The sequence below is a fragment of the Lindgomyces ingoldianus genome (assembly GCF_010093535.1).
Source record: "Lindgomyces ingoldianus strain ATCC 200398 unplaced genomic scaffold BDR25scaffold_4, whole genome shotgun sequence".
In the NCBI taxonomy this organism is placed as follows: domain Eukaryota; kingdom Fungi; phylum Ascomycota; class Dothideomycetes; order Pleosporales; family Lindgomycetaceae; genus Lindgomyces; species Lindgomyces ingoldianus.
In genome coordinates this window covers 981,571-1,007,514 of record NW_022985165.1, presented here as the reverse complement: position 1 = coordinate 1,007,514, position 25,944 = coordinate 981,571, and the positions used below count along the sequence as shown (strand labels likewise).

Genomic DNA, 25,944 nt, shown 5'->3' with positions numbered 1-25,944 from the left:
TCGGCTGTTGCAACGGAGAACTCCGGCTATACCTAAATAGGGCACAGCCGAGGAATGAGAATCTTGGCACTTTCTAACGTTTCTCCGACTCCGAGTTGATTCGAGTTGCACACCCCTCTACATTCGTTGATCTCATCCATTCTATGGCTGGACGATCATGTGCGCCGAATCTGACCGCTCTAGTTTTGAAGATTTCTAGTGCACTTCCTAAAATCTCGATCGGAGGAACCCGAAGCATCCGCAGACATTTCAATGGCGCAAAATCATCATCATTCTCATGCACAGTCTCAAACCCATGTGAACATTTTCGTCCCGCTTCGGCATCTCCTTCGTTTTCCGATTTGAAATTGGATAAACCTCTTAATGCCGGGGTGCACTGCACCCGAAGCCTTCATCAAGGTGCAAAAATGAAGCATCGTGCTTTCATTGCTTTAGGAAGCAATCTGAGTGACAGGGTTAAAATGATCGAAAAAGCATGCCAAGATATGGAGGCCAGTGGATCAATACGAATATTAAGAACAAGCAGTCTCTGGGAGACGCAGGCAATGTACGTTCTCAATCAAGACAAATTCGTCAATGGAGTCTGCGAAGTGAGCTCTGCCACCCTCATCTCCCTATTCAAATGCTAAAGAGAATATTAGGTAGAGACATCGTTGCCTCCGATCGAGCTTCTCAACAAGCTCCAGTCTATCGAAAACCAGCTGGGTCGTGTCAAGGTAATTGACAAAGGACCCAGAAATATCGACCTTGATATTCTTCTCTATGACCAAATAGTATTCTCAGACGAGAGGCTACAGATTCCCCACACACTCATGCTGGAGAGAGGCTTTGTTCTTCGGCCTCTATGCGAGTATGTATCTTATAGAAACAACGAACATCGTGTTGATTTTGGAGTAGGATGATCCCCGAAAGGTGTCTGCCTACGCATATCTCGCTTCCTGCGGGGACCTTTAGATACCATCTGTCGAAGCTACCGCCATTAGAGACCCCAATATCGCCACTCACCCCTATTTCACCAAGTTTGCCACCAATATCCGCATATCACTCAGCCCGTGATACGAGAATTATGTCTATTATAAATCTAACTCCAGATTCTTTCTCAGATGGTGGAAAGCACTACAACATCGATGAGAACATTCTGTCCAATATTATCAAGTCTCACGTCGCCGCTGGGGCTACTATTCTTGATCTCGGGGGGCAATCAACCCGACCAGGGGCGATCCAAGTCTCAGAATCAGAGGAATTATCTCGCGTCTGTCCTACCATCAAACTCATTCGATCCATACCAGAAGCCAGAAACACTGCCATCAGCGTAGATACCTACCGAGCTAGCGTGGCTGAAGCAGCTATCCAGGCTGGCGCAAACATGGTAAACGACGTAAGCGCAGGCTTGATGGACACCGACATGCTTTCCACTGTCGCCCATCTTGGATGCACCGTTTGCCTAATGCACATGCGCGGTACCCCCGAAACCATGAATAGGCATGCTTCTTATCCTGACGGTGTAGTCGAGACCGTCGGCCGGGAACTCTTAGAACGTGTGCAAGCAGCCGAAGCAGCCGGAATTCGTCGATGGCGTATCATCCTGGACCCTGGAATTGGATTCGCGAAAACGCAAGAACACAATCTAGAGCTCCTCCGTCGCTTAAGTGAGCTCCGCCGTTACCCTGGGCTTCATGGCCTTCCGTGGCTTGTCGGTACGAGCAGGAAAGCGTTTGTGGGCAGGATCACGGGCGTCAAAGAAGCGAAAGAGAGAACTTGGGGAACTGCGGCCGCTGTCACTGCTGCTATTCAAGGGGGTGCGGATATCATTCGAGTTCATGATGTGGAAGAGATGGGCCAGGTCGTGAAGATGGCGGATGCTGTGTGGCGAGTGTAGCGAGATTACCGTTCTTAATATCTTCAAGTTTTATAGTTGGCCTATCCGTATCTTAAGATCTCCAGCACCACGATCGAACTGACAGTGGGTCGAGCTGCTCATGAATTGTTCACTTAGGCAACATCTCCCAAAAGAACCTTTACGCTTCAAAACATCGCCAGACGCGGAACCAACCATCCAGAAGCAATATGATAACGCGGTTATCCAAATAGGGTTCTGAACACGTCCATAGCCAGCGTTACTCGCAGAAACGTCTTCAACCCAGTATCCTCACACAAGCACGCTAGAATGTTTGTAGTATCATCGTCTGGAATTCACTTTCGGTCTAAAATGGAGCGCCTACTCCCACAGCCATTATTGCTTCTTAACTTCGTTCCACAACGGTACTAACCTACGCTCACAGCTTCTCGTCTCTAGTCTTCGGAAACCGAATAACAACTTTCGTCTCCAACTTTTGCTCAAACTTTCTATACCACTCCGGCGCCGCCTCAATCCCGATATCCTTACTAACCACAAACCCCGGCCTTCCCCTTCCGCTCTTGATCAACTCAACGAGTTTTGGTGCAATAGGTTTCGGATCCACAACCCCAGCTTGCATCGTCAAACCCTTGAAGAAAAATTCCGTGGCAGGAAAATCGATGGTCGGAGCAATACGGCCTGCATTCGGGCGCCCAGGAGCCTTAGTCTGAGCCGTATAGAGACCAACAATCCCAATACGACCTCCAACAGCTGTCACGGAAATAGCATCTCGGAGGATAGCATTTTCCTGGGGTTCGAGATTCTCGTTGACGCATTCGTAGCCACAGCAGTCGCAGCTCTTATCCACCCCATTGGGCTCGAGCTCTAGGATTTGCTGGGCGGCATTGGAGTGCGTGAAGTTGATTGGAATGGCACCAATCGAGGCTGCTTTGTCGAGACGACTTTGGACGTAGTCGATCGAGTAGACTTTCGTCGCGCCTCGCAGAAGTGCAGAATAGGCGCATAGGAGACCGACGGGTCCTGCGCCAAAAACAGCAACCGTGTCGCCTGGTTGCATGTTGGCAAAGTCGAGGCAGCCCCACGCTGTTGCCCAAATGTCTGATATGAGGAGGTAGTCAAGTTCTCGGGCAGGAGAGTGGGGAATGGGGATGAGTGTCTGGTCCGCGAAGGGGACACGAACGTATTCAGCTGTGCTTCGTCAGTTTTGCTACATCTAGAGGGCAAAAAATACGGACCCTGACAGCCGCCCAAATTCCCAAACTCTGATCCGAACCCAAACGAAATCACTGACGCTATGGAAGGATCGACATTCAAATGTCCATCGTCAGGGGAATCCGGTACGATCACGCGGTCTCCAACCTTCACAAACTGCACCGCAGATCCAATTTCGGTCACAAATCCGATGGCTTCATGGCCGAGCGGCCAGGGGGGATTCGTGCTTCCCAAGATACCGCGATAGGTGTGGAGATCAGAGCCGCAGATTGCAGCGGTCGTGACGCGGATGATGGCATCGTCGGGGGCTTGTACAGTGGGTTTGGGGACCGATTGGACACTTACCTGGAAGGGGTTTCCTTCCCAGATCACGGCGCGCATTGTTTTGTTCGTGGGGGGTTGTGGGGTTGTTGGTATGTTCTTTTTGGTGGTGGTAACGGGAAACATGTTAGAAAAAGTGGCGAAGTAGTATTGATATGTGAGCACCTTGTATAGTATGACTGACTCTTCTGACTGATTGATGAACTAACTGGCTGTCGTCTGGAATAAACTCACTCTTTTATAATTTACCAACCGTCGGAGGACACCGGTGGATACCCTATACATTTCCTTTCCACGTGGGCTACGCCTTTTTGCTTCGCCTCATTGGTATTATTTCGTAGTCTCATGTGGCTCTGGGTTTTACGCCCTTTTTCCCAAAAAGAGTTGTTGGGTGAGATGAGATACTGGAATAAGATTTCAGCCTGTAAAGTGGTCAGCGCGGTTTCCATCGGATGGGACGGTAATGTCGCGATGGGATCTGAGAATCTAGGAGTTAAAATTCACCGATACGAATAGAATTTATGTTGGGGCGTGATGCATGGTCTCAGTGTTGTCTCTTGTGTACTATACAAAGCTGTCCTTAAATTGTTGGAGGGGGCCAATTTAATGTACTTGAATACCTCTCGACCTTGGGGTGAATAGCTCCTGGGTTTCCCGGGACAGGGCTGAGCTACCTCAGGAGAGTCCGCTTCCCACATTTCCGCCAACAGAAACTTGTCATTAGTCAGATATCAGAAGGGAACATGCTGTTCCTTGAACAATTCCTTCGTCTTATACGGACCACTCATCCCCTTATTGTTACACAAAGCCCGGTGCTTCTATAGGCATCCCCTCTACTTAGTATGCGGCGAGGGTGGGCTGTGATTGGAGGAAGACGCTTGGGCCATTTCATGGGGCAAACCTTTGGAGTCGAACTATCGCCACTTTCCTCTCTAGACGCCTCACAAAGCCTTCCACTAGTTTTGTGTTTCATCAATACTCGCCACGCTCTTCCTTCTCAGGCCCCGCCTTATTCTGTGTGACTTCCTAACAGCCCGCCTACCACCCACACCGCACAATTTCTCAATGTCTGGATCAGCCCGATTCATAGGTCAGTTCAGCCGTCAATATTGCTGAGCGGCTGGCTCCTTCTGGAAGACTGATTGCCGCTAGGAAAGTGTACATTACGTTAGCCCCTGCCCTTTCACCCTAGCACGCCCATTAATCATGATTCCTAAATCCGGGCGCCTGAAGTATGCTCTGAGGAATGTTCGGAAGGTTGACGTGCCGCGCTTCCGAGATATTTTCGATGCTCCCTGTGTGCAAGTGCTGAACGACGCCATTACTGAACACTCCGTGTTTGCACACAAGTATTTGAAGGACCGCCTCCTGTACTTTACTCTAATACAGGTTCTCTATTCATCGCACAACAGATATTGAGAAATGTCATTTGAGGAATTGTGGCCCTGCATGACAAGGATATCGTTCATAGCGGTACCAAAGCAGATAACACCTTAATTGAGCGGGAAGAGAATGGCCGCGTGATTTCCCTTTCCTTTGCACAAGTGGCTAACCTAGAAGATGCCGCTTATGTAGCAGATAATTACGCCACCATGAGAAGACAAGTCGGAAACCCCAATGTGGAAAAGCCCTGAAGCCCATGTATTAGGTAATTGTAGAATCTGTCAGATATATTCGCTTTCAGTGTTATCTTAAGTGCCCTGGCTTCTTCTGTGTCTATCTCGCTCTTTGATTTTCTGTCTTTTAGTACATCTACGCCGTCACAAAACGAGTTACCTTCGCAGTGGGGGGCGAAGAATTAAATGATGAAGGACACTCGCTATCGTCCTTGAACGCCAACTGCTCCATTTCTCTGATCTAATGTACCTTATAAGCAAGCTGCGCACCCCACTAGCTTTTTGCAATGCGTAGCTAGGGATTAGCTGGTAGCTTTAGGAAGGGCATGGGATACCCTAGGGAAGCGTATAGGCTGTGCCTAATTTAGAACCGGATGATAAGGACTTGGATGAATGGTGAGTGTAGATCTGAAGGGAAGACTGACGGCTAACGATGCACTAATAACTCGGTAGTTTGTGGACGTTTCAGGATAACGTCTGAGTTAGTGTACGTTGTGGTCACGATGAGACAGAGCTGTGGTGATAATGAAGATGACAGGCTTAAGACGGAGCCTTTTCAACCGGTCATCTCCATTCCCGGCACATTAGTTGCCGAAACTAGAGGTCCCCAGAGAATCAGGCTCTTCCCTCCTGATTGACCGTACCTTCCCCACTCATGACTGTAGTGAATGAAACGTCTATGGCATGTTCCTAACGGAACACCGCTCTCGGAAAATTGGAAGATTGCTTTGTCGGGTTTATATAAAATTTTAAAAGGGCATTTCATGGGTATCTAGTTGTCATCCCATCTCTCATATAGCCATCTCAATGGCTATCTTACCGTATTCTTTACTTAATTTACTATCCATATTTAATATTGCACAAACGGGCAAAGACAAATTATTCTCATTCTTCCTCTCTCACCGCCAGAATCGATCGCCACATTGCGATACTACGACACCTGAAGGCCACGGCCCCCAATCCGTTTCTGCATTTGTCATAACAACAAATGCCTTTAAGGGGAGCATTGGTTTTTGCACCTACCTTTCGATTCCAACACGTACACTCTCTCAACCTACCCAGACAAAGGCTAATGCGCGAACAGTAAAAAGCATCAAACAGTTGTCTGTCGGTGAATTGTAAAACTCAATGAGATCGTTCTAACGGTGCCAAACCCCTTCATGTCCGTTAGGGTTAGATAGAGATATTATGATAAGAGGATAGATAGACATCATTACCTTAACAAGATGAAACGCTGCCTAATCAAGTTCCTTTAAAATCTCCTTCTTCCACCCTTGATATATCTGCTCAATCTAGATTAGATTTGATGATTCTAACGCTGCGGAAAGCCCTAATTGGGCTGTACACTTTTGGGTAGGAGATCTCAGGAACAAGGAGCAAGAGAGGAAGGAGACTAGGGAGGTGGAGGAATCAAACTGATGGGTGTAAAATGTGATCTCGTTTAACGGTCTCAGCTAATGGCAATTGCTTGTTAAGCACTGACTGTTCAATCTGATTATACGTGGTCGGAATCTGTCCGAGCGCTAACCCGATCGGGTAGTAGTACGTCGTCAATAGAGAATAGTAGCGCTGTCGGGCGGACTGGACGTTGATCTGAACATGCGGTGGCCTGAGGTTATGGGATTCAGCGAATCAATGTCTTCGCATTTGGGCCAGTATTATGGTAGGCTCAACACCAAGCGCAAACAGCTAGATAGACAGCCAATCATAGCCGCTCCATTCGTATCCCTGCTTGCATATCAAAAGTCTGCTACCATGAAGGGCATCCACCAGAACGCCCCTACACACAATACTTCGCATTTTAATAGCCAGATATATCTTTAAGCAATTATAGTTTTGTTAGGTTCGCTATTAGAATATATGCTACATTTTTAGTAGGTGGGGCTAACAACAACTGAGTTTTTGCCTAGAACTGTGGATGATTGTTTTAAGTCTGTTAAACCGCTCCGGTGACGGCCCTACAGTGGCTTACCAGGACAGACTACTACACAATTTCTGATTTGGTCAATCAGAGTCGTCCTAACCCGGTCAATTAGACACCTTGACGGTTTAGGTGAAGCGAAAGCTAATTTGGTTAGCGTTATGTGAACCTTTACCTTTCCATATGTGAAGAGAGAGAAATAATCAAACGTGCTATGCGCCTGACAGCGTTGGATTAGTGCGAATTTGTGAGTTGATTAAGTCAGTTAGAGCAACCAATCGTCCAAGCCATCTAAAAAAATTTCCGACTTGCGTTCTCAAAGACCATTGGTGATCATGCATTAGTGGAAAGCTAAAATCCCCTTTTCGCGTTAGTGTAAGAGTCTACTGGTGGACACGTGGACTCAGGTTAGTGGCGTAACAAAACATGCCAGCAAAACGTACCGGTCTGGACTCACCAGGAAGGGAAAGTTAACATATGATGGATGTCTCTTCGGCACTGCTCCCTCGAATCCACACGCCTAACTTTCAAAGGGACATTTCCACGTAGGCATGCAACGTTATGCAGTGTGCACCCTCGTTTCCCTCTCCGCCGTGTTCGACAAACCTCAAACAAGCTACCAGGATCGTAATTCCATAATTCATTCTCATTTATATTCTACCTAGCTGTGTTTTCTCCCTCTATCATCTTCTTGCTTCTGCTACATTATCATGACTACTCTTCTCATCTCCTTGGGCAATTCTATCTCGTTTATAAACGCAGGCCTATCTGCTGGGCAGCGCTCAGACAAAGACCAAACGTTCACTTTAGCCTATTATTTCTCTCACCTCAAGGCTTAAATATGGCTGACACTGGAAACCGGTTAAAAAAAAAAAGACCCGAGCGGTATTGATATTCGCGACAACTGTCGTCCAACGAGGCTGAGGCTGGATCTCAGCACTAGTGAAAATGGCAGGCTAGAAAACAAGGCGAGCAATGAGAGTTTCAGAGATTTTGTAGAGTGGCCCTGTGGTAGCTTTGAAGTTCGTGGCGCAAACAGAATAGCAATTAGCTGAAGAGACCGAGCGGGGGATCGGCGATGGAAAGCGGATTGGTCCTCGAAGCAGTGAGGTAAACTGCACTTCCGCAATCGTGCAGTTACATGCATGCAGAACAGTCTAGCTGCTGCCTAGTCGTTTTGTGATATCCTCGGGACGTTTCCTGACTTCCGTTGTTTTTCTACCAACACCCATCGAGCAATCAATACCTAGCACCAGCCAAGATGTCTAACCCTTCGGTGTGCCCGCCATGTCAGGACAGTGCACTCTCCATGACTGGAAACATCATCGGCATTCTGACTTTTGCGTACGTGCTTGCTGTCGGCATTCTCTACCGAGTTTCTGTGATGCGACATGCGCGATACGAATTGGCATCGCTGTACAACGAAGCAGAATTTCGGAAACGAAAGCTAGAAGAGACACGAAATGCCATTGAAGCAGGTGAAGCAGAGTTGCGGCAACGTCAGCGGGAAGAGAGACAAGAGGGTATTAAAGAAAGCAAACCTAGGAAGGGCCGCGGTGCACGTTTTGCTTTTGGGAAAGCGGAGAAAGAGATGGCTAAAGTAGAAGGCCTTCTGAGGAGGTTACACGCTGAGCCTTGGGAGAGCACCTGGAAAAACCCCTGGTCCGCTCTTATGTATGGTGTTTGGGAGGATAGACTGAAATCGTCGTTGGATAAAATGAAGATGTGGATGGAATTGTGGAAAGAGTTGAGTGAAGAAGAGTACGTATGAAGCCGCTTAGTCCTCGACTCTGTTTTGCTGACTGTGATCTAGGAAAGCAGAAGATCCTCTGGAGATTGCAGGTCACAGGTATACGCACCAAGGAGGAATTCAAAAGGAAACACAAAAACAGTACTACCCAAAGCCAGAGAACTGGGACTCAGAACTAGGGGGGCCAGCATTCGGTAGCTCAGGGAGGCGCGCTTTCGTTTCTCGTTTCTCACACTCTATTCCAACCGCGCCGCCTAATCCCACATCTCATAATCCGGAAACCACCTCCGATGAAGCCGCTCCGCATACTCTACTACCACCGGAAACCCCCTAACCAACTTCTTCGACTCAGGGCCTCTGCAAAATATTAGCTCACCTGGCAGGAACCCCAGGAAAGGCAAAGCGAACTTACGCATCACAAACCAAAACACTAACCACAAACCCAAACACGCTCGCATCCGCCTCTGTCGGCTCCGAACCACCCAGAATCCAAAAACAATCTCCCCCCTCACTGTCTCTCTGCCCATATTTCTCCATCATTTTCCTCCGACTCTCAACCAACAATCCATTAATCCCCTCCCAAACCTCTTTAATGAACCCACGAATCTCAGTGTTTGAGAAACGCCCCGTTCCCTGATCATGTAGTTTCCTCACACTCCTTCTATACGCAAGAAGCCCTATAACGACACGTACGGGATATGGAATCGACCCCAGCACATGGTCACGCATAGTATAGTAATTCATAATCCAGCGCTCGTGCGTGTGATAGAAATACAACTTATCCTCCATTAACGCTCTAATTGCTAAATCCACGCCCTTCATCCCGCCCTGGAGTTCCAGTTTCACGTTAACGTCGTGTAGTAAGTTGAGCTCCATCAACCGCTTCATGATTAGGCTGGAGTCGCCGAGAAATTCGGTTGGGCGGCCGGGAGTTGAGAGTGAGATGTAAGGAATTTTGCCTGTGGGACCAGAGGCGGTGGAGCCAGCGGCGCAGGAATAGGGCAGGTGGGAGGTGCGGAGCCGGAATTCGAGTTTTGTGACGAAGGGTGACCACACATATTTCCCAGGGGAGTCCCAGCCGCGGTAGAGGGTGATGGTTGGTTGAGATTTTGGGGTGGTCATTGAGATGGTGAAGGTGAGGCTTTAGCTAAGATGAGAATTGTGAGATCGATTGAAGATTCTGATATCGCTTGTGCATGAATGGAGAATTGGAAATACTGGTATCAAATCCTCTAGTCGATGTTGACTATTGCGTTAAGTATTAGTGATGTACGAGTTGATGTACGGCGTCTCGCACAAGCCTCGTCGATCCCCGCACAGTATGCTACCAAACTTACAGCCAGGTGCGCGCATGGCAACCTACCTGTGTATGTTAGCACCTATCGCGGAACGTAATCAAGGTCGCCCCAAGCCATTGAACCTGTTGCTTGAATTAATAGAATTTTATCAGCACGCCAAAGCTGTTATTGACCAACCCACCGTTAGTTATATGCCACATTAGGTGGGAGGGGTTTGAGTCTTCTTAAGGCTTTCAATGTTCCAAGAATGAGATTTAAGACATTAGATCATTGCTCATAACATTTCGCGATAAGTGGTGTATGAACATATGAACATGCCACACTCCTGCTAAGTCAGCCGAGTTGGAACACGTCAGCGTCACGTGGTCGTCCATCTCACCGACTCAATTCACCTTCACCCACTTCACCATGTAGACGCGTCCCCACCGCATCAGGTCCTCTATAGATGCCATGGAGCTACTCTTGAGGCGGGGATTGCCTCACTCACTCAGCTTGGCCTTATTTTCACGACCAATCTGCCACCAGCGTGCCCCGCGCGAGGCTCCTTCCGTCCCCACGGACAGGCAGCAAGACAGCCTTGGGAACACGACGGCCGGCGTCTCTTAAGGTCCCAACCAGCCAAATACCTGCCCTAGACTTCTCCACACCACCTCCGCCCTCCTATTCTCTCTTCCCAACAACCTCCAACCCACCCCCCGCCTGCGATGGCATCCCCGACAATGGCCTCCCCCACTACGGCTGGCCCAGCTGCCGCCGCTGATGACGTTGCATCGCTCATGTCAATCCCCCTCGAGCTCCGCCACAATATCTTTGAGTTCACGGCACTCCGCTCGAAGCCTGCTAAGAAACTGCTCCGCGCGTGGTTTGAGAGGAAGGACATCGCGGAGCGCGTGGCCCAGCTGGCTGCCAGCAATCCCAACGGCCCCGCCCCGCGAGTGGTCGCCGCCCACGATAGCGACCCTGATTCCGACGCTGGCGATGACGAGGATCAGGATGACCAGGAGGACGATGACGAACAGGACGAAGAGGACGACAACATCGTTGAGGATGAAGACAACGAAGCTGCTGATGGCGACGACAATGGCGATGGTCTCGCCGGTGACGGCAACACGGCAATCACCACCCAGGCTGTCCCGGGCCCGATCATCCAACCCCACCGCAAATGGCGCCACATCCCGAACTTCATGCGGATCTCCCACTGCCCGCCGACTCTGGAGCTGTTGCTCACCTGCAAGGAGCTCAGCCGCGAGGCCATGGACTGGTACTACGACGTCGCCATCCTGCGTATCGATGCCACCGGGAGCTTTGCGCACACATCCTTCTTCGAGGAATCCCTTGGCGAAATCACCGACGCCCCGTTATCCCCTGTCGAGAATATCCGACGCGTTGATGTCACCTTCGTCTGGGATTCTGCCTGGTTGCGCGCAAGCGAGGCTTTCGAGGGCATATACCAAGCCATGTTACGACAGCGCGCCGAATTCGTCATCGGCATCCTCAAGCGCGCTCCGGAGCTCAAAACCGTTACAGTGCATTGGCACGATTCCGCCAACGATGAGGAGAGCACTGCCCTGAAGCTCGATGTGCTTGAGGGCTTCTACGCCTTCCTGGGAAGCGCGGAGCTTAACTTGGAGGAGCATTATTTGTCACCAGGTGAAGAGCCGGATGCTACCAGTCTTGCTGGAAAGCAGCGTGTGGAGTTCCAACGTATCCTCGATGAGAATCACAATTTTCAGTGAAGAGGCTACGGAGCAAAACTGTGCACTTTCTCGAGCATTAGGTGCTGTCTGGCTTTCCTCATTTCATACTGGGTTTTCAGCTTCATCCTATGGCTTCAGCACTTTATGATGGGACTGGGTGTGATCGTTCGCTCTGGGATTGACGGCCTTGATAATGAACCATCTCTCTCCTGGCGACAAGGTGTTTACATGTATGCACGGGGTAAATGACACTGGTATTTACCACTCAATGGGTCTGGATAGGCTGGCGCACTGAATACCAGACTTTTCACTAGGAGTCTCTTGGCTTCTCCTTTCACTAGCTAGTCTTCTAAGCTAGCCTTCTAATATGGGGAATCTACATCCTGACTTGAACTTCTGGTGCATGACGGGAATATTGTATTAGCATGTTTTATGGAATATGAATAGATTGAGCTTGGTTTATTAAACTGCTTGACGATATTCTAGTAGATAGCAAGCGGACGCAGGTTCCCATCTCGAATCAGACCCAGTCTCTAGAGGTCTCCATTTATCACGATGGTGTGTAGGCATAGAATTCTCTGGCGAGATTTTCCGTACCTTAGCTTCAACTACAAATGTGCGATGGGGTCAGCGCGTTAGTATGCGTCACAGCACGTGAATCAAATAACCTTGTCCCAGGGAACAGCTTGCTGGGATTATGCCCGATAAGGGTGGAATCCAGTATTCTGTCGTAGATTTGACATCTGCTCTAGCTGTATCTTGAGAACGTGCTCAGAGTAATTCAGGACGGGTATTTTCATTTGTTGACGATCTATTGCATTCGAACAAGGGGTCTAGGTAATAAGGCCTGTTCTAGTTATGTTGCTCTAATTATGTTCCGCGTTAGTGCTAAAGGAGTGTACCTAGGGGGATATATACAATGAAAAAGATGTAAGTCTTGGCAACAAGTGACTATCGTGTAAGTCGTTCGTGGCTACTGCAAGCACACACCCCTAGCTTAAATCAGAAGAGTGCGGAGTAGAAGCGTTTCCATTCAAAATACTAACAAGTGAATGGCACTGAAATAAATCCTGACTACTACTACTACTACTACTAAATAGCGTCGTAAAGTGCATTGAAGGCAAGACATGATTATACTTAGCTGCTTTAGTCCTCATGCTGCCTCAGGCCCTTAATGAGTTTGCCGGCTCTTGCTCAGGCTCCAGTCAGACCAGCCTCATATGGTTAGCGTTCTCTTATACCTGTCTAACTATTTTAAACTTCTTTCCTTGAACTGTCTCCAGCTTCTGCACCTACCTTTTCATCCTCTCTTACTAATTTTTAAGCCTCTAACTGCCGCTTGCTATCTGCCTACGTACCAACTTTATGAAATCTTCGCGTGCTAACGCCTACTGGTCGTCGTCTTCTATAACGTCTGTCACCGTCTGTGTAAGGACGGGGCCCGCACCACTCCTCCATCACAACCAAAACGATACGAATGATCAGCCAGCAGTTGATTTGCATGCAGAATAGTACATATGCCTTACAGTCAGGCTCTCCGCCCGAAAGCTGCAACCTTCTAAATCTGCCGCAAAATTCCACTATTCCTCTATGCAATTGGTCCTTGGGACGGCATGTCTATATCTACGATGAAAATGATCCTAATACCGTGCTTAGTAGTCCCAGGGCTTCCAACTGGCCGTACTACGGTCCGTACAAAGTGAACCGCAACGGTCACGTGTTCAGTACGAACGTACCGAGTTTGTAAGCCGCACCGTACGTTTAGTGATGCCCTAGGTACGGTACGTAGTACGGATTGTATTACCCTTTTAGGAAGTTTGTATAGTGATTTAGGAGGAGTAGGAGGGCTGGCGAGCAGAGGGCCTGCAGGAAGCCTTTAGGGAAGTTTCTAGGGTTCTGATTAGCTAAATATTTTAAGGGGACGCTTAAACCTCTTTCTAAGTGTTTTACTCTATCCATCTGCTGTCTTAAAAGTGTCTTTTACTAACTATTTTCTATTGCAGAGTTATCTATCTGCACTCCTTGCGCCTTACAGGCCTTATCTAGTTAATTAGATACTGGTCTTGTAGGCTGCAGTGGTGGATAGCTATAACCATATTGTTTAACACCTACTAAGGGAGCATAAGGATAGTGTTGATGGAGAGCTCTTACCTAATAACTTAAAGCTACCGCAGCACCTATGGGAGCACCTAGAGGAGAATTAGTTATCTTATAGTTAATTAGGCCTTAATCCTGCGTCTCTAGAGACCTATTATCTTAGCCATTTTAACTAGAGTACAGCGTACTTAAATTAAATTATACTACTTGTACAGATCACATAAGCCGTAACAGTTACAATACGTACACCTACCTCTCCTCCTCCCTGTTGTACGAACGTACACAATATCTCACTCATACAGGCCTCAAAATCGCTCAATCGTACAGTACTACGCCTCGTTGGAAGCCCTGAGTAGTCCAGTTCTTACTACTAGCGTTACAAATGCTGACTTCCAGTTAACAGTGGAGATTCTTTTTCTCTTTCAAATCTCTTCTATCTACGAGGTAAGAATAGGACGAGGATTAAGAAAAATAATTGTCTGCTTTAACCTAGAAAGTACTATGTCATTTCTAACATTTAATTCCTATGAAGCCTGATGCAATGAAATAACTCGTCCGAAATTTAGCTATATTACTGGAACCCACGTTGTAGTCTTCTCTAAGGCTGTTCATTCGCGAGCTTATCAAAACGGTATATTTAGAGAAATTGTGCCTACGCTTGATTAGCAGCGTGGCCAACAGTCCGTAGTACGTAACGTAACTACGTGAACGTAGTAATCACGTGAGGAGTACAAAAGTAGTTAAAATGTGAGACGTAACTTTTGTACAGTGAATTGCTAAGTACGTCCTGTAGTACAGGTTAGAGAGGTTATATTTTAGGAGATTTCCCTCCTGTTTTTAGACCCTATTAGCTATTGCGTTAGAAGCTTTATTTTAGGTTGCGTTTTAGAGTAATAATTATAAAAATAGTTAACTTTTGCCCTAGAAAAGCTCTTTATCTTATACCTGCTTATTTGCTAACCTATTGCCTATCTTATTAATTGTTATAATAAGCTAGATGTCTTAATTCCTCTATTGCAGCAGGCGTACAGCCTTATCCTAATCCTCCTGCTTATTAGAGTTGTCCTAACAAGCTAGAGACAGAGGGCAATAAGGAGGAGGAGGGGACTTTATCTAGGCTAAAAAGCTTCTCCTAGAATAATTTTAACCTAGACTAACAAAACTTCTTGCAAAAAGTACAAAAGTATAAGGATTTTAAGAAGTTACTGTTATGTTACGTACTTGCTAATTAATTTACTGCTTACGTACAAAAGTACTACTAAATTAAGAAGTTACTGGCAGAAAAAAGCTCAAACGTAACGTACTACGTACTGTTGGCCACGCTGTTGATTAGTTTCATATTCGGGATGGCTTGAAAGCCGTATATATTTCCCCACTGGCTTACGAAGGTTGCTGGGTTGATAAAGCTACAGCCGGTAGATTATAGTTTGACTAGCTGAAGGGGGATATATTAACTCTATGTAGAATATATGATTGCTTGGATCTGTATACGCTCACTAATTGATGCCTATGCCAGCTCAATCCGCTCAGATGCGTGTTTTCTATCTAATACCAGAGTATATCTAATATTTATCTAAGGAAAGCTACAACGCCATGGCTTTGGCTTTTAGACTTCCTTGGGAGTTACTGCCAGCAAGCATCTCCATCTAGAATATTTTGCTCGTCCTAATGCACCTCGTAATTTGCTTCTACGCTAGCACCCTAGACAGGGGCTAGGGAGCCTCTCTGTAAACATGACTTCCTGCTTAGTTCTTAAAGAAAAACCTGACATGCAACATATATTCAGATAATAGACATCAGAGAGTCTATTTTGGACTCGGAAGCAGAATTGCACGCATCGTGATCCTACAGTCGGTTATATAAATCTGTTGGTTTGATCTTAGCTAGTGCCCAAGCTTCACGTTTGCCGATTAGCAGGTTATTTGGCTTAATGTCCAAGTACTTGACGTTTTTTTTCATGAATGAAGAGCACAGTCTGTGAGTGAGGTATCCGAGATATGTTTTCAAACCGGTAGCCCGGGGGCTTTGATAGATACAGCCTGGTATGTCTTGCGGTTAGTGCGCTCCCTCGATGGATGCTGGCCGAGACACAGCACCGATTACTTCCTGTTAGCTGGAGGGCTCTACAATAGGCTGCCTAATCAACTTTGGGCTTTGTGTCCCACGCTACAATATAAATCACAGAGCTCTTCGAACCGTCAATCCACAATACATGACTCCTCTCATAACTCGTGCCCCTTGCAAGTGAACACTTCCATCCGCGAATACTTCCAGGTTGTGCTTAGTCACAGGGTATAGCAAAATTGATTAATCTTTCTTAAGGCTGTACGTTCCTTCAACTCGCATGATGTGGTAGTGTTGGAGTCGTTGAGGGTGTTTTCCTTACGCAACCTCCGATGGCATCTAATCCTGTTACGTACGAGCCGAGTCCGTCCACAGCGGACTTTCTTAACCACTAACGCTATAGCCAGGGGTATCTAGCTCTCCTTCCTCACTTCGTATTCGATGTGTTGCTCGGGAATCCAATTCCTTGGCCGAGTCCGAAAGGATCCCTTCCTTCTTCGAATACGAGCTCTAGTCGCTCTGGAAACTTCGTACTTAGTAGTAAGCGGTGAGAGTGGGGAATATTTGGATGGGAAGCCTTATAACTGATTCTCAGCGACGGCCATCTAGGTACCATACAGGGCTTGGAGCCGGGTGGGGGGATAGTTGTAAGCAAACAAACTCAGAAGGGCCCAGAGCGCTAAAATTGCTTAATCAGCAAATATATAAAAAGATGATTGGAATACTTATCTTGTGTTGCATACATAAGGTGACGTCGGTATCAGGAGTCAAGGCTATCGCACGGGTAGTTAGATAGCTGACAGGGTGTGGCGTTAGGTGGCGGATTCCTAAAACACCACCAAAAAGGTTAAAGGTCTGCAAAACCACCTCAGCATCCTGCACGACAAAAACAACAACAGTTACATGCATGGGTCGCAGAAATTTGACCGCACAGACTTCGTATCTTTCTCCCCACCAATAGATACCCCAAGTCGCGTTCCCACAACCGTAGTGCTTTCGAAATTCCACAGCCTCAAATATGGCAACAACAGTGGCTTGCTATGGGACTTTCCGGCCTGTCCACCGAACTCTTTGCTCACATAATTCACACGCTGGTCGCGGATTTTGGGGTCTGCGAAGCGTTCCGATTGCGGCTCGACTCTAGTAAGTCACATCTAACACTATAATCCGGATATGTAGGTGATAGATAAATCCCGGTTTGTGACAAGTCGCCATGGTCTAGGAAGACCCTCTTGCAAAGCTGAGGGGACCTTGTCAAGGGTCGATCGAACCTCAAAATAATCGGTCACTTACTCCATCGCCTGCAGGAATAGACATTTGTACCTGCTAAACGCTAACATCAGCAGAGCTATTCGTAGCAGAGATTCTTCAAGGACCCCATTGCTTTTCAGCCTACGGAAACGTTCGAGAGAGCGAGCCATAACTCCACGCCTTGTCTCACGAACTCACTGACGCCTAGAACTTCACAATACCAATACATAGAACGTGTCGCACGTTTCTTCGATATCAATTCCACTTTCATTCTTCTTATGAGACTTCTCAGCTAAAAAGCTTCCACACGAGCCTCTACAAGTGGGTCGAGGGCGTTGTAGTGGAACTACTCACGCCGGACACCCTCCCAAGAAGCGGGTATTACTCAATCAGCTCTTCAGAGACTTGATCGATCACGCAACGGTACACTCGACCAGGCCCCGCTTCGAACATAGTCCGGTGAGCCTGCTTCCACACTGTCAATAGCCATATTGCCCAGCTTCCTCCACATATCGCCCTTGATGACGAATCCGTCCTTGCCCTCGTATTTTTTGCAAACTTGTTCGCCATTTGCAAGGGCGCGCACAAGCTTGCAGGCATGTCCGTCGTCGTGGTAGGTCTTTACGCGCTGAAAGATATCCTCCCACGACGAATCTTTCTTTGACTTGTAATTGGTGATCTCGTTGAGAAGGAGCTTAGGGGGGCGTGGAGAAGCATACATGGCCAAGTCGATGCGGATCTTCCATTCAAGGAGGCGGATTTTGTTGCGAGTTGAGAGCCATGGCTGCTGTAAGAATGAGCAGAAGAAAATGCTGAGATTTAGGGCGTGTATGTTCCAGAAGTCGAATTTGACCTGATTGGGCGGATGTTGTGCGGCACCAGTGAAGTATACTGCCAGAGGTCAGCCAAGAACTAGTTGCATGCTTCCGCTTGAAAGCTCACCAGCTGCATTAATCATCTCTGCCGTTTTCTCTTCAAGATTCTCCTCAGTGACATGTACTTGACTTGCGTACTTGGTTCTGCCGCCGGAAGCCCGCTTTGTATCTGCGTAAATTTCTCCCAAGAGCTGGATGATGGTTGTGTCGGATCGGCCATCTGGACTGTAGGCCTTGGCCGCTTTCTCACTCTCAATTAAGTGTGACGCCTCCCAGTTATCGTGAACGGCAGCTTGTGCTAAAGCCTCTGCAATAATTGCAGGCTGCTGGAACTCGACGCCGAAACCAAGGTGGATGATCGGGTGAAGGATGCCACCAAACATGCGCACGAGCATATCGTCAGCCCGCTCATCCCCTTTGAATACATACTCGTTTAGCACCTCTTGCCAGCCCTTCTGGTCAATCTCTTCTTTAAAGAAGACTAGGAAGTCATGGTAGTATTTCTCACTGCCTAAGTACGTCTTGTACTTCTTTGGGTTGTGCATGTCCGTGACGATGGACTGCTTGAGCGGCACTGGCGGTCGTTGATAGGACACATTGTCATCCCAGCCTTGCCTGAGCTCGGCGGGCGTGGCATTGAGGGCGAAGAGGGTGAGGAGGTGGTGGACGATATGGTTCTATTGTGAAGTCAGCAATCACGTGACATGTTATTCTGAAGACATACATGGAACCCAGCGTAGTTGAAGAAAATGTGATGCTTCTCGTGGTTCTCCTGCAGTAGCTCGCTCGTCACGTCCGCAGTCTCAGAGCTTATCCCAGGCACATAGAATACGGGCTGCTGCGACGGCGAGAGGTGGACTTTTGAAGAGGTAGCCATTGTGCGAGTGGAACGTGTTGGAGGGGCTCTCCAATGTCTCTGTACCGGGTTAAATCTCAAAGACGTGTACCTGCAGCTAGATGCACTGAGCGCGTGCTTCACGTGCACCGGTCTGACAAACATTGGCACCTACCGTTACCCACCAGCACAACACAAGGAAGACGATCAAGTGCGGGATTCCCGCGGCACGGGGCATGCTTCGAGGGACTCTCTACCTATCGCCTGCCGGATGAGGCCAGAGTATTTGTTCATTTATGACGTTGCACGAGAGTCACACCTCTCGGACATCGGCGGTTGCTAAGGTGCGACATTACTAAGGCCAAGACATCCAGATCAAGGAGCAATTCGAGGTGAGTCCGGCCAACTGGTTTCGTGGATGATCATGTTTGCAGTCTCGCACGAGTATTGACAGAGAGAACTGCAGTAGAGGGTTAGAGGGTTAGAGGGAAGAGGAGTTATGCAACTAGTGCTAGCCAGCTTCTTTCTCGTGACTAATTCCTATTCCTAATCTTATCCCCTAATAATTATGCTATAGACGCACTAACGTCTGCTGTCAGCTAGCATCTTAAGCAGTTAGAAAGTGATTCACTCTTCATTCAGATCTGCACAAAGTCGAGTATTGATTGGGCCAGCTTCGGGCACAATTATCGGACACAATCGTCGGGGACAATCGGGGACAAATCGGGCTCAATCGGGCACAAACGGGTACAATCGAGCACAATTGCCCGGCAAGCCGACTTCTTGTGTTGATGCATCGACATACCCGAGACCGACTCAGCTTGCCCGAGGCCGGCTCAACTTGGGAATCAACATCTGGATTGCATTTTCGGCTGGATTAGTGCTGGAAAGAATGAAAGAAGTTATCCCAACATGTAGTCTCGAAATTCTTCAAACCTCGTTATCCTTACAAAGGACCCTAATTCGCACGTTGGAAGTCCTCACATTTTTGGAAAGTCACTTCGTCACTCATCAATCATGATTGCCCAAGCAAACGAAACCCTCCGTGCAAATGGAACGCACCAAGCAACCGGCAAAGTCCAGGCACCCTCAACTTCGATTCTGGCACTGGCTCAGAACATCCTCGAAGTCACTCAGGATATGACCAAGTACTTCCAGGCTAACAACCTTGTCGCACCTACTTTTGCACTCGATTCCCACGATCCGCCTGAGACTGCAGAATATCGCCGGCTTCATGCCGACCTAAAGACCTCTTTAGAAGATCTTCAACGTCTCATTGATGGCCCGAGAAGGTGGCTGAGATATTTCTGCTGCACCTGCTACGATCTCGGTGCACTCCAAATTGCGTGTGACTTCAACTTCTTTCAATTGGTACCTGCACATGGAGAAATCACTTTGGAGGAATTGGCCAAGAAGGCTGCTCTAGATCAGGACCGCACGGCCCGTGTCATTCGCCAGCTCATGACGTACCGCATGTTCGAAGAACTTCGGCCAAAAGTATTTTCTCACAGCTCTACCTCTCTCACTATGCACCAAGATGAAGAACTACGAGCTGTTGTCCACTGCACGCTTGATGAGTTGTTCAAGGCGTCTGCCGACTGCGACATCAGCCTCAAAGCTGATCCACATAACGCACACCATGACATAAACCCCTTCGCCACCCGGCATGGTTGTGGTCCTTTCGAATTCTACAAAAAGTACCCAGAGAAGGCGGTCCGATTCTCGAATGCCATGGCTGGATTGAGGAAGATGAATAGCCATATCGACTTTCTGCTGAAAGATGGCTTCGACTGGTCCGCTATCAAGGGCACTGTAGTTGACGTTGGAGGAGGTAATGGCCATCTGTCCAAGAGCTTGGCGCAAGTAAGTCTGCCTAAAACAATAGTTCCATTAGTTATCTCTAACCTAGCAAACGACAGCTTCATCCCGACTTAAACTTTGTTGTACAGGACTCCAACGCCGACATGCTGGCCCAGGGCCGTGACTCACTCTCGGGTGATCTCCGTGATCGAGTGACTTATCTTCAACACAGCTTCTTCGAGCCACAGCCAGTCAAAAATGCTGCTGCTTTCCTCATCCGGCAAGTTACCCACAACTGGGCCGACCACGATGTAGTCAGAATCTTCAGGTCATTCGTTCCTGGACTTGAGAACACCAGCCCAAATACCCCACTGCTCATCAACGATATTATCCTTCCGGAGCCAGGGGCCTGGCCTCGTCATCACGAGCGAACTGCGCGTCAGATAGATATTTGCATGTTGGTCAATTTAGGTGCTAAACAACGCACGAAGGATGAATTCGAGGGGCTATTGAAGGAGGCAGATGCAAGATACGAGATACGCGACGTCTTTGACGACGGACCGCTAGGTCTTCTTGTAGTCTACCTGAAGCGATAGATTCCGGCTTAAAGTAGTAGGTAAACAGCGACGAAAGCGTCCTTCTCCATACGATCCAGGAATGTCATTGGCGCTATAACGTCGGTGGCAAGCAAGTTGGCTATACAAGCGAGTCAACCACTCCTACTCACCTTTGTTTACCTAAAAAGCTACGTAGTTTAAGAACACCGTAGAATACTATTCACATACAATTATCTAAGTTAAGCAATATCGAATTGAAGATTCTTGCAAGGACGTGTTTGCGCGTAATTTCATGTTACCCCCAACGCAACTTCAGCCAGCTGCGTTGATCTAGAGCATATTAATCCCCCTGTCTCCTCTTAGGCACATGACAGCAAGGAGAATTCGCGACGGGTGAACAAGAGCAAGCGCTGCTTCATAAACTACAACCTCGACGTAGAGGAGACTCCTTAGCCACCCAAGCGGCAGCGTGATATCAACGGCGTACCATATATTCCTCTATACCTGCCGTGCTTTTTCTACAACCCTTCGCCAACTAAGAGCTACAACCGCCGCTCTGAAAACTTAGTCGAATCGCACCGGAGCGGCCTTAGCCTTTCAAAATAGCTACAGCCGCTAGAGTATGAAGATCAGCCTGTCTTCTTTGTAATTTGGCGACATTTAAGAATATGATGAACGTGCTGGCGCAGCAACAATGCGCAATATCATCGAGGGCCTCGCAGCCAGTGCTGGAATACTTATATATGAAGATCTTCATACTATGATAGCCTCGCTATCATTAGCGTTGGACCGGAAATAATTTAGATATCCTTAGGCGAAAAACTGCACCCAATGCCTCGTGTACAGCGCAATTCCCTCAGGAACGTGTTTAGAAAATATCGTGAGGGCTAAACGGAACTAGGAATTTCAAGAACGACTAGAATACTAATGTCTAGCACGCACTTCTCAAACTTGCACGGGAAACATGCGAGCATAAAGCAACTCTTAATATTTTCGGAGCGTATAGTACCTTGTTTATTAGTTGGAAGTTGCTTGATGCTGGCATACTAGCAGAAAACTCTTGACCATCAACCCTAAATCGCTAGTCCCCATGAATGAAGAAATTCCCCATCACATCAATTACGTTATCGCGCTCAAAGTCGATAAATTCTCCAAACAACCTTAGTACACTCAAACAACTCTCTGTCGATGGGGGTGTCAAATCCTGGAACAACGTGGCAAGAAACTGAAACCTTCGCACCAATTGCTATTAAAGTCGAGACCAGCAAGCCGCAGGCCGCAATATGGACTGATGCGTGGTCGAATAGCCTTATGCTGCTTCCCGGCGCGAAAGTGAAGACTGAGCTGTGGTCGGCAATACCCTGATCGTTCAAGGACATAATTGTTAATCATATTAAAGAATGGCCACAAGACGGTTATTCGAGAAAAAACCAATGTGTGCAGTACAAGGTCGTGTTTTGATGCTATGAAGGTAGTATTGATATGACACTAGTGCACGTGTGCATAGATTAGGCAGAGACCGTTGGCGTCCGTGGTTCTTACCATTACTATGAGTTACAAACCACTTACGATTATAAATGGAACAATATGCTTGTGCAAGCTCTCTAGTTCTGACTACATTGCCTTTCTTGGCGGCTCAGCCAGACATCGATAGTAGAAAGGAGAGCTGTGGCTTCAACAGGAATATACCGACTCACAAGCGAATGTCTTGGCATCAGCCTTATATATTTAGTAAAGTGCTACTGCTGAAGGTACATGATATACTATTATACAAGAGATTACTTCTTCACCTGAATTCAAGCTCGCAAGGTTGTGGCCGGAGCGGGTCGGCCACCCTTCCTTCTGCTGGCGGCAACATCAAGAGTCAAAGTCTTCAGTGCCCTAGGTGCACTAATTCATTTCCGACTCCTACAGCACGATTTAGTGTTCATGACGGACATGAACTAGTGCACGGATGTAGTGCTCGTTGATTCCGCTCATATCGTGCTTACTTAACCATGCGATATTAAACCGTTAGAGCTTAGCCAATCTATTTATTGTGTAAGCCGCCTGCCCCCACTTTTGTGCTCAACTCGCTTCTCTCAAGAATTTGTTCCGTAACACCTGCCAACTAAATGCTGCTTTAGCAATGCCGCTTCTTGATCTAGCGAATGAATTACTCTGTTGCATATCGGAAAACCTAGAATTAGAGAGAGATATCAACGCCTTTGTGCAAGCGAACCGCCACCTTTATCGTTTGCTAAATACCTATCTCTACCGTTACAACGTACGACAGTTTAGAAGCTCGGCGTTATTGTGGGCCGCCCAATATGGCCAAGAGGGAACGGCCCAAAAATTGCTAGAAGAGAGAGCTGATGACCAAGCCATAGATGGCTGCTTTCAGGCATCGCTCCGCGTGGCGGCAGAGAAGGGGCATAAAGAGATAGTAAAGCTGCTGCTCGACAAGAGCACCGACAGCAGTGTGCAGGACGGATATTATGACAATGCCCTCCTGGGAGCTTTAGAAGGCGGCCACCAGCAGATCGTAAAACTGCTGTTTGACAAGGGCGCTAATGTCAACGCACAAGCTGGAAGGTTCCGCAACGCACTCCAAACTGCTTCAATTAGAGGGCATGAGCAGATAGTAACGCTGTTAATTGACAAGGGCGCCGATGTCAGCGCGCAGGGCGGATATTACGGCAACGCACTCCAAGCGGCTTCGATTCGAGGCGCCGAGCAGATCGTGAAGCTATTGCTTGACAAGGGCGCCGACGTCAACGCACAGGGTGGATGCTACGGCAACGCACTCCAGGCGGCTTCACTTGGAGGGTTCGAGAATATCGTAAAGATGTTGCTAGATAAAGGCGCCGATATCAACGCGCAGGGTGGGAGGCACGGAAATGCACTGTACCTGGCCTTATGTAGAAAGCGCGGGCCGATCGTGACGCTACTACTCGACAGGGGCGCTGATGTCAACGCGCAGGGTGGAAAGTTCAACAGCGCACTCCAAATAGCTTCACTTCGAGGCCTTGAGCAGATTGTGAAGTTGTTGCTGGATAAAGGCGCCAACGTCAACGCGCAGGGAGGATATTATGGCGACGCACTCCAGGCAGCTTCATTTGGAGGACACGAGCAGATCGTAACACTACTAGTTAACAAGGGTGCCGACGTTAACGCTCAGGGTGGATACTACGGAGACGCACTCCAGGCAGCCTCCGTTGGAGGCTACAAGCAGATCGTGACGCTGCTACTCGGCAAGGGGGCTGACATCAACGCGCAGGGTGGATACTACGGCAATGCACTCCAAGCGGCTTCAGCTGGGAGCCATGAGCAGATCGTGATGCTGCTGCTTGACAATGGCGCCGACGTTAACGCACAGGGAGGCAATTACAACAACGCACTCCAAGCGGCTTCACTTAGAGGCCTAGAACAGGTTGTAAAGGTGTTACTAGATAAAGGCGCCAATGTCAACGCGCAGGGTGGATATCATGGCGACACACTCCAGGCAGCTTCATTTGGAGGACACGAGCAGATCGTGACACTGCTAGTTAACAAGGGTGCCGACGTCAACGCACAGGGTGGATTGAACGGAAACGCGCTCCAAGCGGCTTCATTTAGAGGGGATGAGCAGATCGTGACACTGCTAGTCAACAAGGGTGCGGACGTGAACGCCCAGGGTGGATACTACGGTAATGCACTCCAAGCGGCTTCAGCTGGGGGGCACGAGCAGATTGTGACGCTACTCCTTGATAAGGGCGCCGATGTCAACGCGAGGGGTGAAAGGCACGGCAACGCACTCCAAGTGGCTTCAGTTGGAGGGCACGAACAGATCGTGATGATGCTTCTCGACAAGGGCGCCAACGTCAACGCGAGGGGTGGAGAGTACGGCAACGCACTCCAGGCAGCTTCAGCTGGAGGCTACAAGGAGCTTGTGGCGCTGCTAGTCAATAAGGGTGCCGATATCAACGCACAGGGTGGGAAGTACAGCAACGCACTCCAAGCAGCTTCTGTCAGAGGACACGAGCAGATCGTGACGCTACTGCTCGACAATGGCGCCGATATCAACGCGCAGGGTGAAAGGGGGAGCAGCGCACTCCAAGAGGCTTCAGTTAGAGGGCACGAGAACATCGTAAAGCTGTTGCTGGATAAAGGCGCCGACGTTAACGCGCAGGGTGGATGCTACGGCAACACACTCCAAGCAGCTTTAGTTAGGGGGCAAGAGCAGATTGTAAAGTTGTTAATATATAGAGGGGCCAACGTTAACGCGCAGGGTCGAAACTGTAGCAACGCACTCCACACCGCCTTAAACAGAGGCTACGCGAAGATTGTAATGCTGCTGCTTAAAAAAGGGGCCCACGTTAGTACGTAGGGTAAATTCCTCTAGGAACGCGCTCTATTTAGATTCTAAGAAAGGCTATTTATTGATTATTAAGCTATTGCTTTTAATAATTGCCTTTACCTTAAAGCTTTAACTTCACAAGCTTTATAGTACTAAGTTATAAAAATTCGATGCATAACGTTACCTAGCTTAAAATTTTATGTTCTTATTTTATATATCTTATACAAAATCTTTCTGCTCAAGCAAGTTATAAGTTTATTAACTAGTTCTCTTGTTAAATGAGCTAGGGCAAGTGCCATTACGCAGTGCTTCTGGCGGCAGATTGTTCTGATTAATTCTGCCGTAGTCACCTCAGCAGATTGCATGAGGAATACGAATTAGGAGAAGTGGACGCCTCATGTTTGTTAAACCTTAGTGGTGCGCTGCTGCTGACTCTGGATGCCGAAAGCGTTCTGAGAATCGTCCCTAACTCCG

General features: G+C 48.1%; 11 protein-coding genes across 11 annotated transcripts; 7 read left to right on the top strand and 4 right to left on the bottom strand.

Annotated features, from left to right (window-relative positions):
- The first annotated feature begins 120 nt into the window (after positions 1–120).
- Positions 121–1,942, top strand: BDR25DRAFT_278587 (Dihydropteroate synthase). The gene is made up of 3 exons (XM_033687689.1): positions 121–590; positions 642–850; positions 898–1,942. Exons 1-3 carry the CDS (start codon positions 144–146, stop codon positions 1,877–1,879), a joined length of 1,638 nt encoding a protein of 545 aa, XP_033552704.1. The 5' UTR covers positions 121–143; the 3' UTR covers positions 1,880–1,942.
- Positions 1,943–2,007: 65 nt separating this feature from the next.
- Positions 2,008–3,593, bottom strand: BDR25DRAFT_278584 (alcohol dehydrogenase GroES-like domain-containing protein). Its single transcript, XM_033687688.1, has 2 exons — positions 3,094–3,593; positions 2,008–3,046 (listed from the first exon to the last, which is right to left on the bottom strand). Exons 1-2 carry the CDS (start codon positions 3,515–3,517, stop codon positions 2,277–2,279), a joined length of 1,194 nt encoding a protein of 397 aa, XP_033552703.1. The 5' UTR covers positions 3,518–3,593; the 3' UTR covers positions 2,008–2,276.
- A 332-nt stretch (positions 3,594–3,925) lies between these two features.
- BDR25DRAFT_350138 (uncharacterized protein) lies at positions 3,926–5,645 on the top strand (the record flags this gene model as incomplete). The annotated part of the gene is made up of 10 exons (XM_033694649.1): positions 3,926–4,025; positions 4,055–4,203; positions 4,266–4,357; positions 4,393–4,493; positions 4,584–4,780; positions 4,849–5,010; positions 5,050–5,174; positions 5,203–5,253; positions 5,409–5,456; positions 5,516–5,645. The coding sequence occupies 10 exons, from the start codon at positions 3,926–3,928 to the stop codon at positions 5,643–5,645; spliced, it is 1,155 nt and encodes a 384-aa protein (XP_033552702.1).
- Positions 5,646–8,741: 3,096 nt separating this feature from the next.
- Positions 8,742–10,235, bottom strand: BDR25DRAFT_89111 (uncharacterized protein). The gene is made up of 4 exons (XM_033699200.1): positions 10,158–10,235; positions 10,042–10,098; positions 9,091–9,924; positions 8,742–9,035 (listed from the first exon to the last, which is right to left on the bottom strand). The coding sequence occupies exons 3-4, from the start codon at positions 9,798–9,800 to the stop codon at positions 8,933–8,935; spliced, it is 813 nt and encodes a 270-aa protein (XP_033552701.1). The 5' UTR covers positions 9,801–9,924; positions 10,042–10,098; positions 10,158–10,235; the 3' UTR covers positions 8,742–8,932.
- On the top strand, positions 9,518–12,243 carry BDR25DRAFT_391274 (uncharacterized protein). Its single transcript, XM_033698139.1, has 8 exons — positions 9,518–9,942; positions 9,999–10,158; positions 10,310–10,386; positions 10,422–10,502; positions 10,540–10,573; positions 10,612–11,708; positions 11,754–11,914; positions 11,956–12,243. The coding sequence occupies exons 1-8, from the start codon at positions 9,875–9,877 to the stop codon at positions 11,985–11,987; spliced, it is 1,710 nt and encodes a 569-aa protein (XP_033552700.1). The 5' UTR covers positions 9,518–9,874; the 3' UTR covers positions 11,988–12,243.
- Positions 12,041–14,470, top strand: BDR25DRAFT_350134 (uncharacterized protein; the record flags this gene model as incomplete). The annotated part of the gene is made up of 13 exons (XM_033694648.1): positions 12,041–12,090; positions 12,167–12,231; positions 12,260–12,299; positions 12,352–12,403; positions 12,449–12,504; positions 12,622–12,690; positions 12,841–12,896; positions 13,107–13,372; positions 13,399–13,437; positions 14,005–14,125; positions 14,174–14,214; positions 14,363–14,401; positions 14,459–14,470. 13 exons carry the CDS (start codon positions 12,041–12,043, stop codon positions 14,468–14,470), a joined length of 906 nt encoding a protein of 301 aa, XP_033552699.1.
- A 3,012-nt stretch (positions 14,471–17,482) lies between these two features.
- BDR25DRAFT_212576 (uncharacterized protein) lies at positions 17,483–18,837 on the bottom strand (the record flags this gene model as incomplete). The annotated part of the gene is made up of 3 exons (XM_033684720.1): positions 17,483–17,976; positions 18,028–18,637; positions 18,685–18,837. 3 exons carry the CDS (start codon positions 18,835–18,837, stop codon positions 17,483–17,485), a joined length of 1,257 nt encoding a protein of 418 aa, XP_033552698.1.
- A 799-nt stretch (positions 18,838–19,636) lies between these two features.
- On the top strand, positions 19,637–21,191 carry BDR25DRAFT_278570 (O-methyltransferase; the record flags this gene model as incomplete). The annotated part of the gene is made up of 2 exons (XM_033687687.1): positions 19,637–20,658; positions 20,715–21,191. The coding sequence occupies exons 1-2, from the start codon at positions 19,813–19,815 to the stop codon at positions 21,189–21,191; spliced, it is 1,323 nt and encodes a 440-aa protein (XP_033552697.1). The 5' UTR covers positions 19,637–19,812.
- A 550-nt stretch (positions 21,192–21,741) lies between these two features.
- On the bottom strand, positions 21,742–23,132 carry BDR25DRAFT_350131 (uncharacterized protein; the record flags this gene model as incomplete). Its single annotated transcript, XM_033694647.1, has 11 exons — positions 21,742–21,924; positions 21,981–22,049; positions 22,091–22,102; positions 22,162–22,233; positions 22,267–22,377; positions 22,415–22,513; positions 22,561–22,640; positions 22,695–22,756; positions 22,799–22,844; positions 22,943–22,997; positions 23,091–23,132. 11 exons carry the CDS (start codon positions 23,130–23,132, stop codon positions 21,742–21,744), a joined length of 831 nt encoding a protein of 276 aa, XP_033552696.1.
- Positions 23,133–23,280: 148 nt separating this feature from the next.
- Positions 23,281–23,715, top strand: BDR25DRAFT_200909 (ankyrin; the record flags this gene model as incomplete). The annotated part of the gene is made up of 1 exon (XM_033684385.1): positions 23,281–23,715. A coding segment is annotated over one exon (435 nt), but the record flags the coding sequence as incomplete, so codon positions are not given.
- Positions 23,716–24,168: 453 nt separating this feature from the next.
- BDR25DRAFT_168614 (ankyrin) lies at positions 24,169–24,546 on the top strand (the record flags this gene model as incomplete). Its single annotated transcript, XM_033684108.1, has 1 exon — positions 24,169–24,546. A coding segment is annotated over one exon (378 nt), but the record flags the coding sequence as incomplete, so codon positions are not given.
- Positions 24,547–25,944: the final 1,398 nt, after the last annotated feature.

Bases quoted from the DNA above. Each gene is read 5' to 3' on its own strand.
- BDR25DRAFT_278587 (XM_033687689.1), top strand. From the start codon at position 144: ATGGCTGGACGATCATGTGCGCCGAATCTGACCGCTCTAGTTTTGAAG. The intron at 591-641 runs GTGAGCTCTGCC...AGAGAATATTAG, and splicing joins TCGTCAATGGAGTCTGCGAA to GTAGAGACATCGTTGCCTCC. The intron at 851-897 runs GTATGTATCTTA...ATTTTGGAGTAG, and splicing joins GTTCTTCGGCCTCTATGCGA to GATGATCCCCGAAAGGTGTC.
- BDR25DRAFT_278584 (XM_033687688.1), bottom strand. From the start codon at position 3,517: ATGTTTCCCGTTACCACCACCAAAAAGAACATACCAACAACCCCACAA. The intron at 3,047-3,093 runs GTCCGTATTTTT...GACGAAGCACAG, and splicing joins GAATTTGGGCGGCTGTCAGG to CTGAATACGTTCGTGTCCCC.
- BDR25DRAFT_89111 (XM_033699200.1), bottom strand. From the start codon at position 9,800: ATGACCACCCCAAAATCTCAACCAACCATCACCCTCTACCGCGGCTGG. The intron at 9,036-9,090 runs GTAAGTTCGCTT...AATATTTTGCAG, and splicing joins AGTGTTTTGGTTTGTGATGC to AGGCCCTGAGTCGAAGAAGT.
- BDR25DRAFT_391274 (XM_033698139.1), top strand. From the start codon at position 9,875: ATGAATGGAGAATTGGAAATACTGGTATCAAATCCTCTAGTCGATGTT. The intron at 9,943-9,998 runs GTGATGTACGAG...ATCCCCGCACAG, and splicing joins GACTATTGCGTTAAGTATTA to TATGCTACCAAACTTACAGC. The intron at 11,709-11,753 runs GTGAAGAGGCTA...CTCGAGCATTAG, and splicing joins GATGAGAATCACAATTTTCA to GTGCTGTCTGGCTTTCCTCA.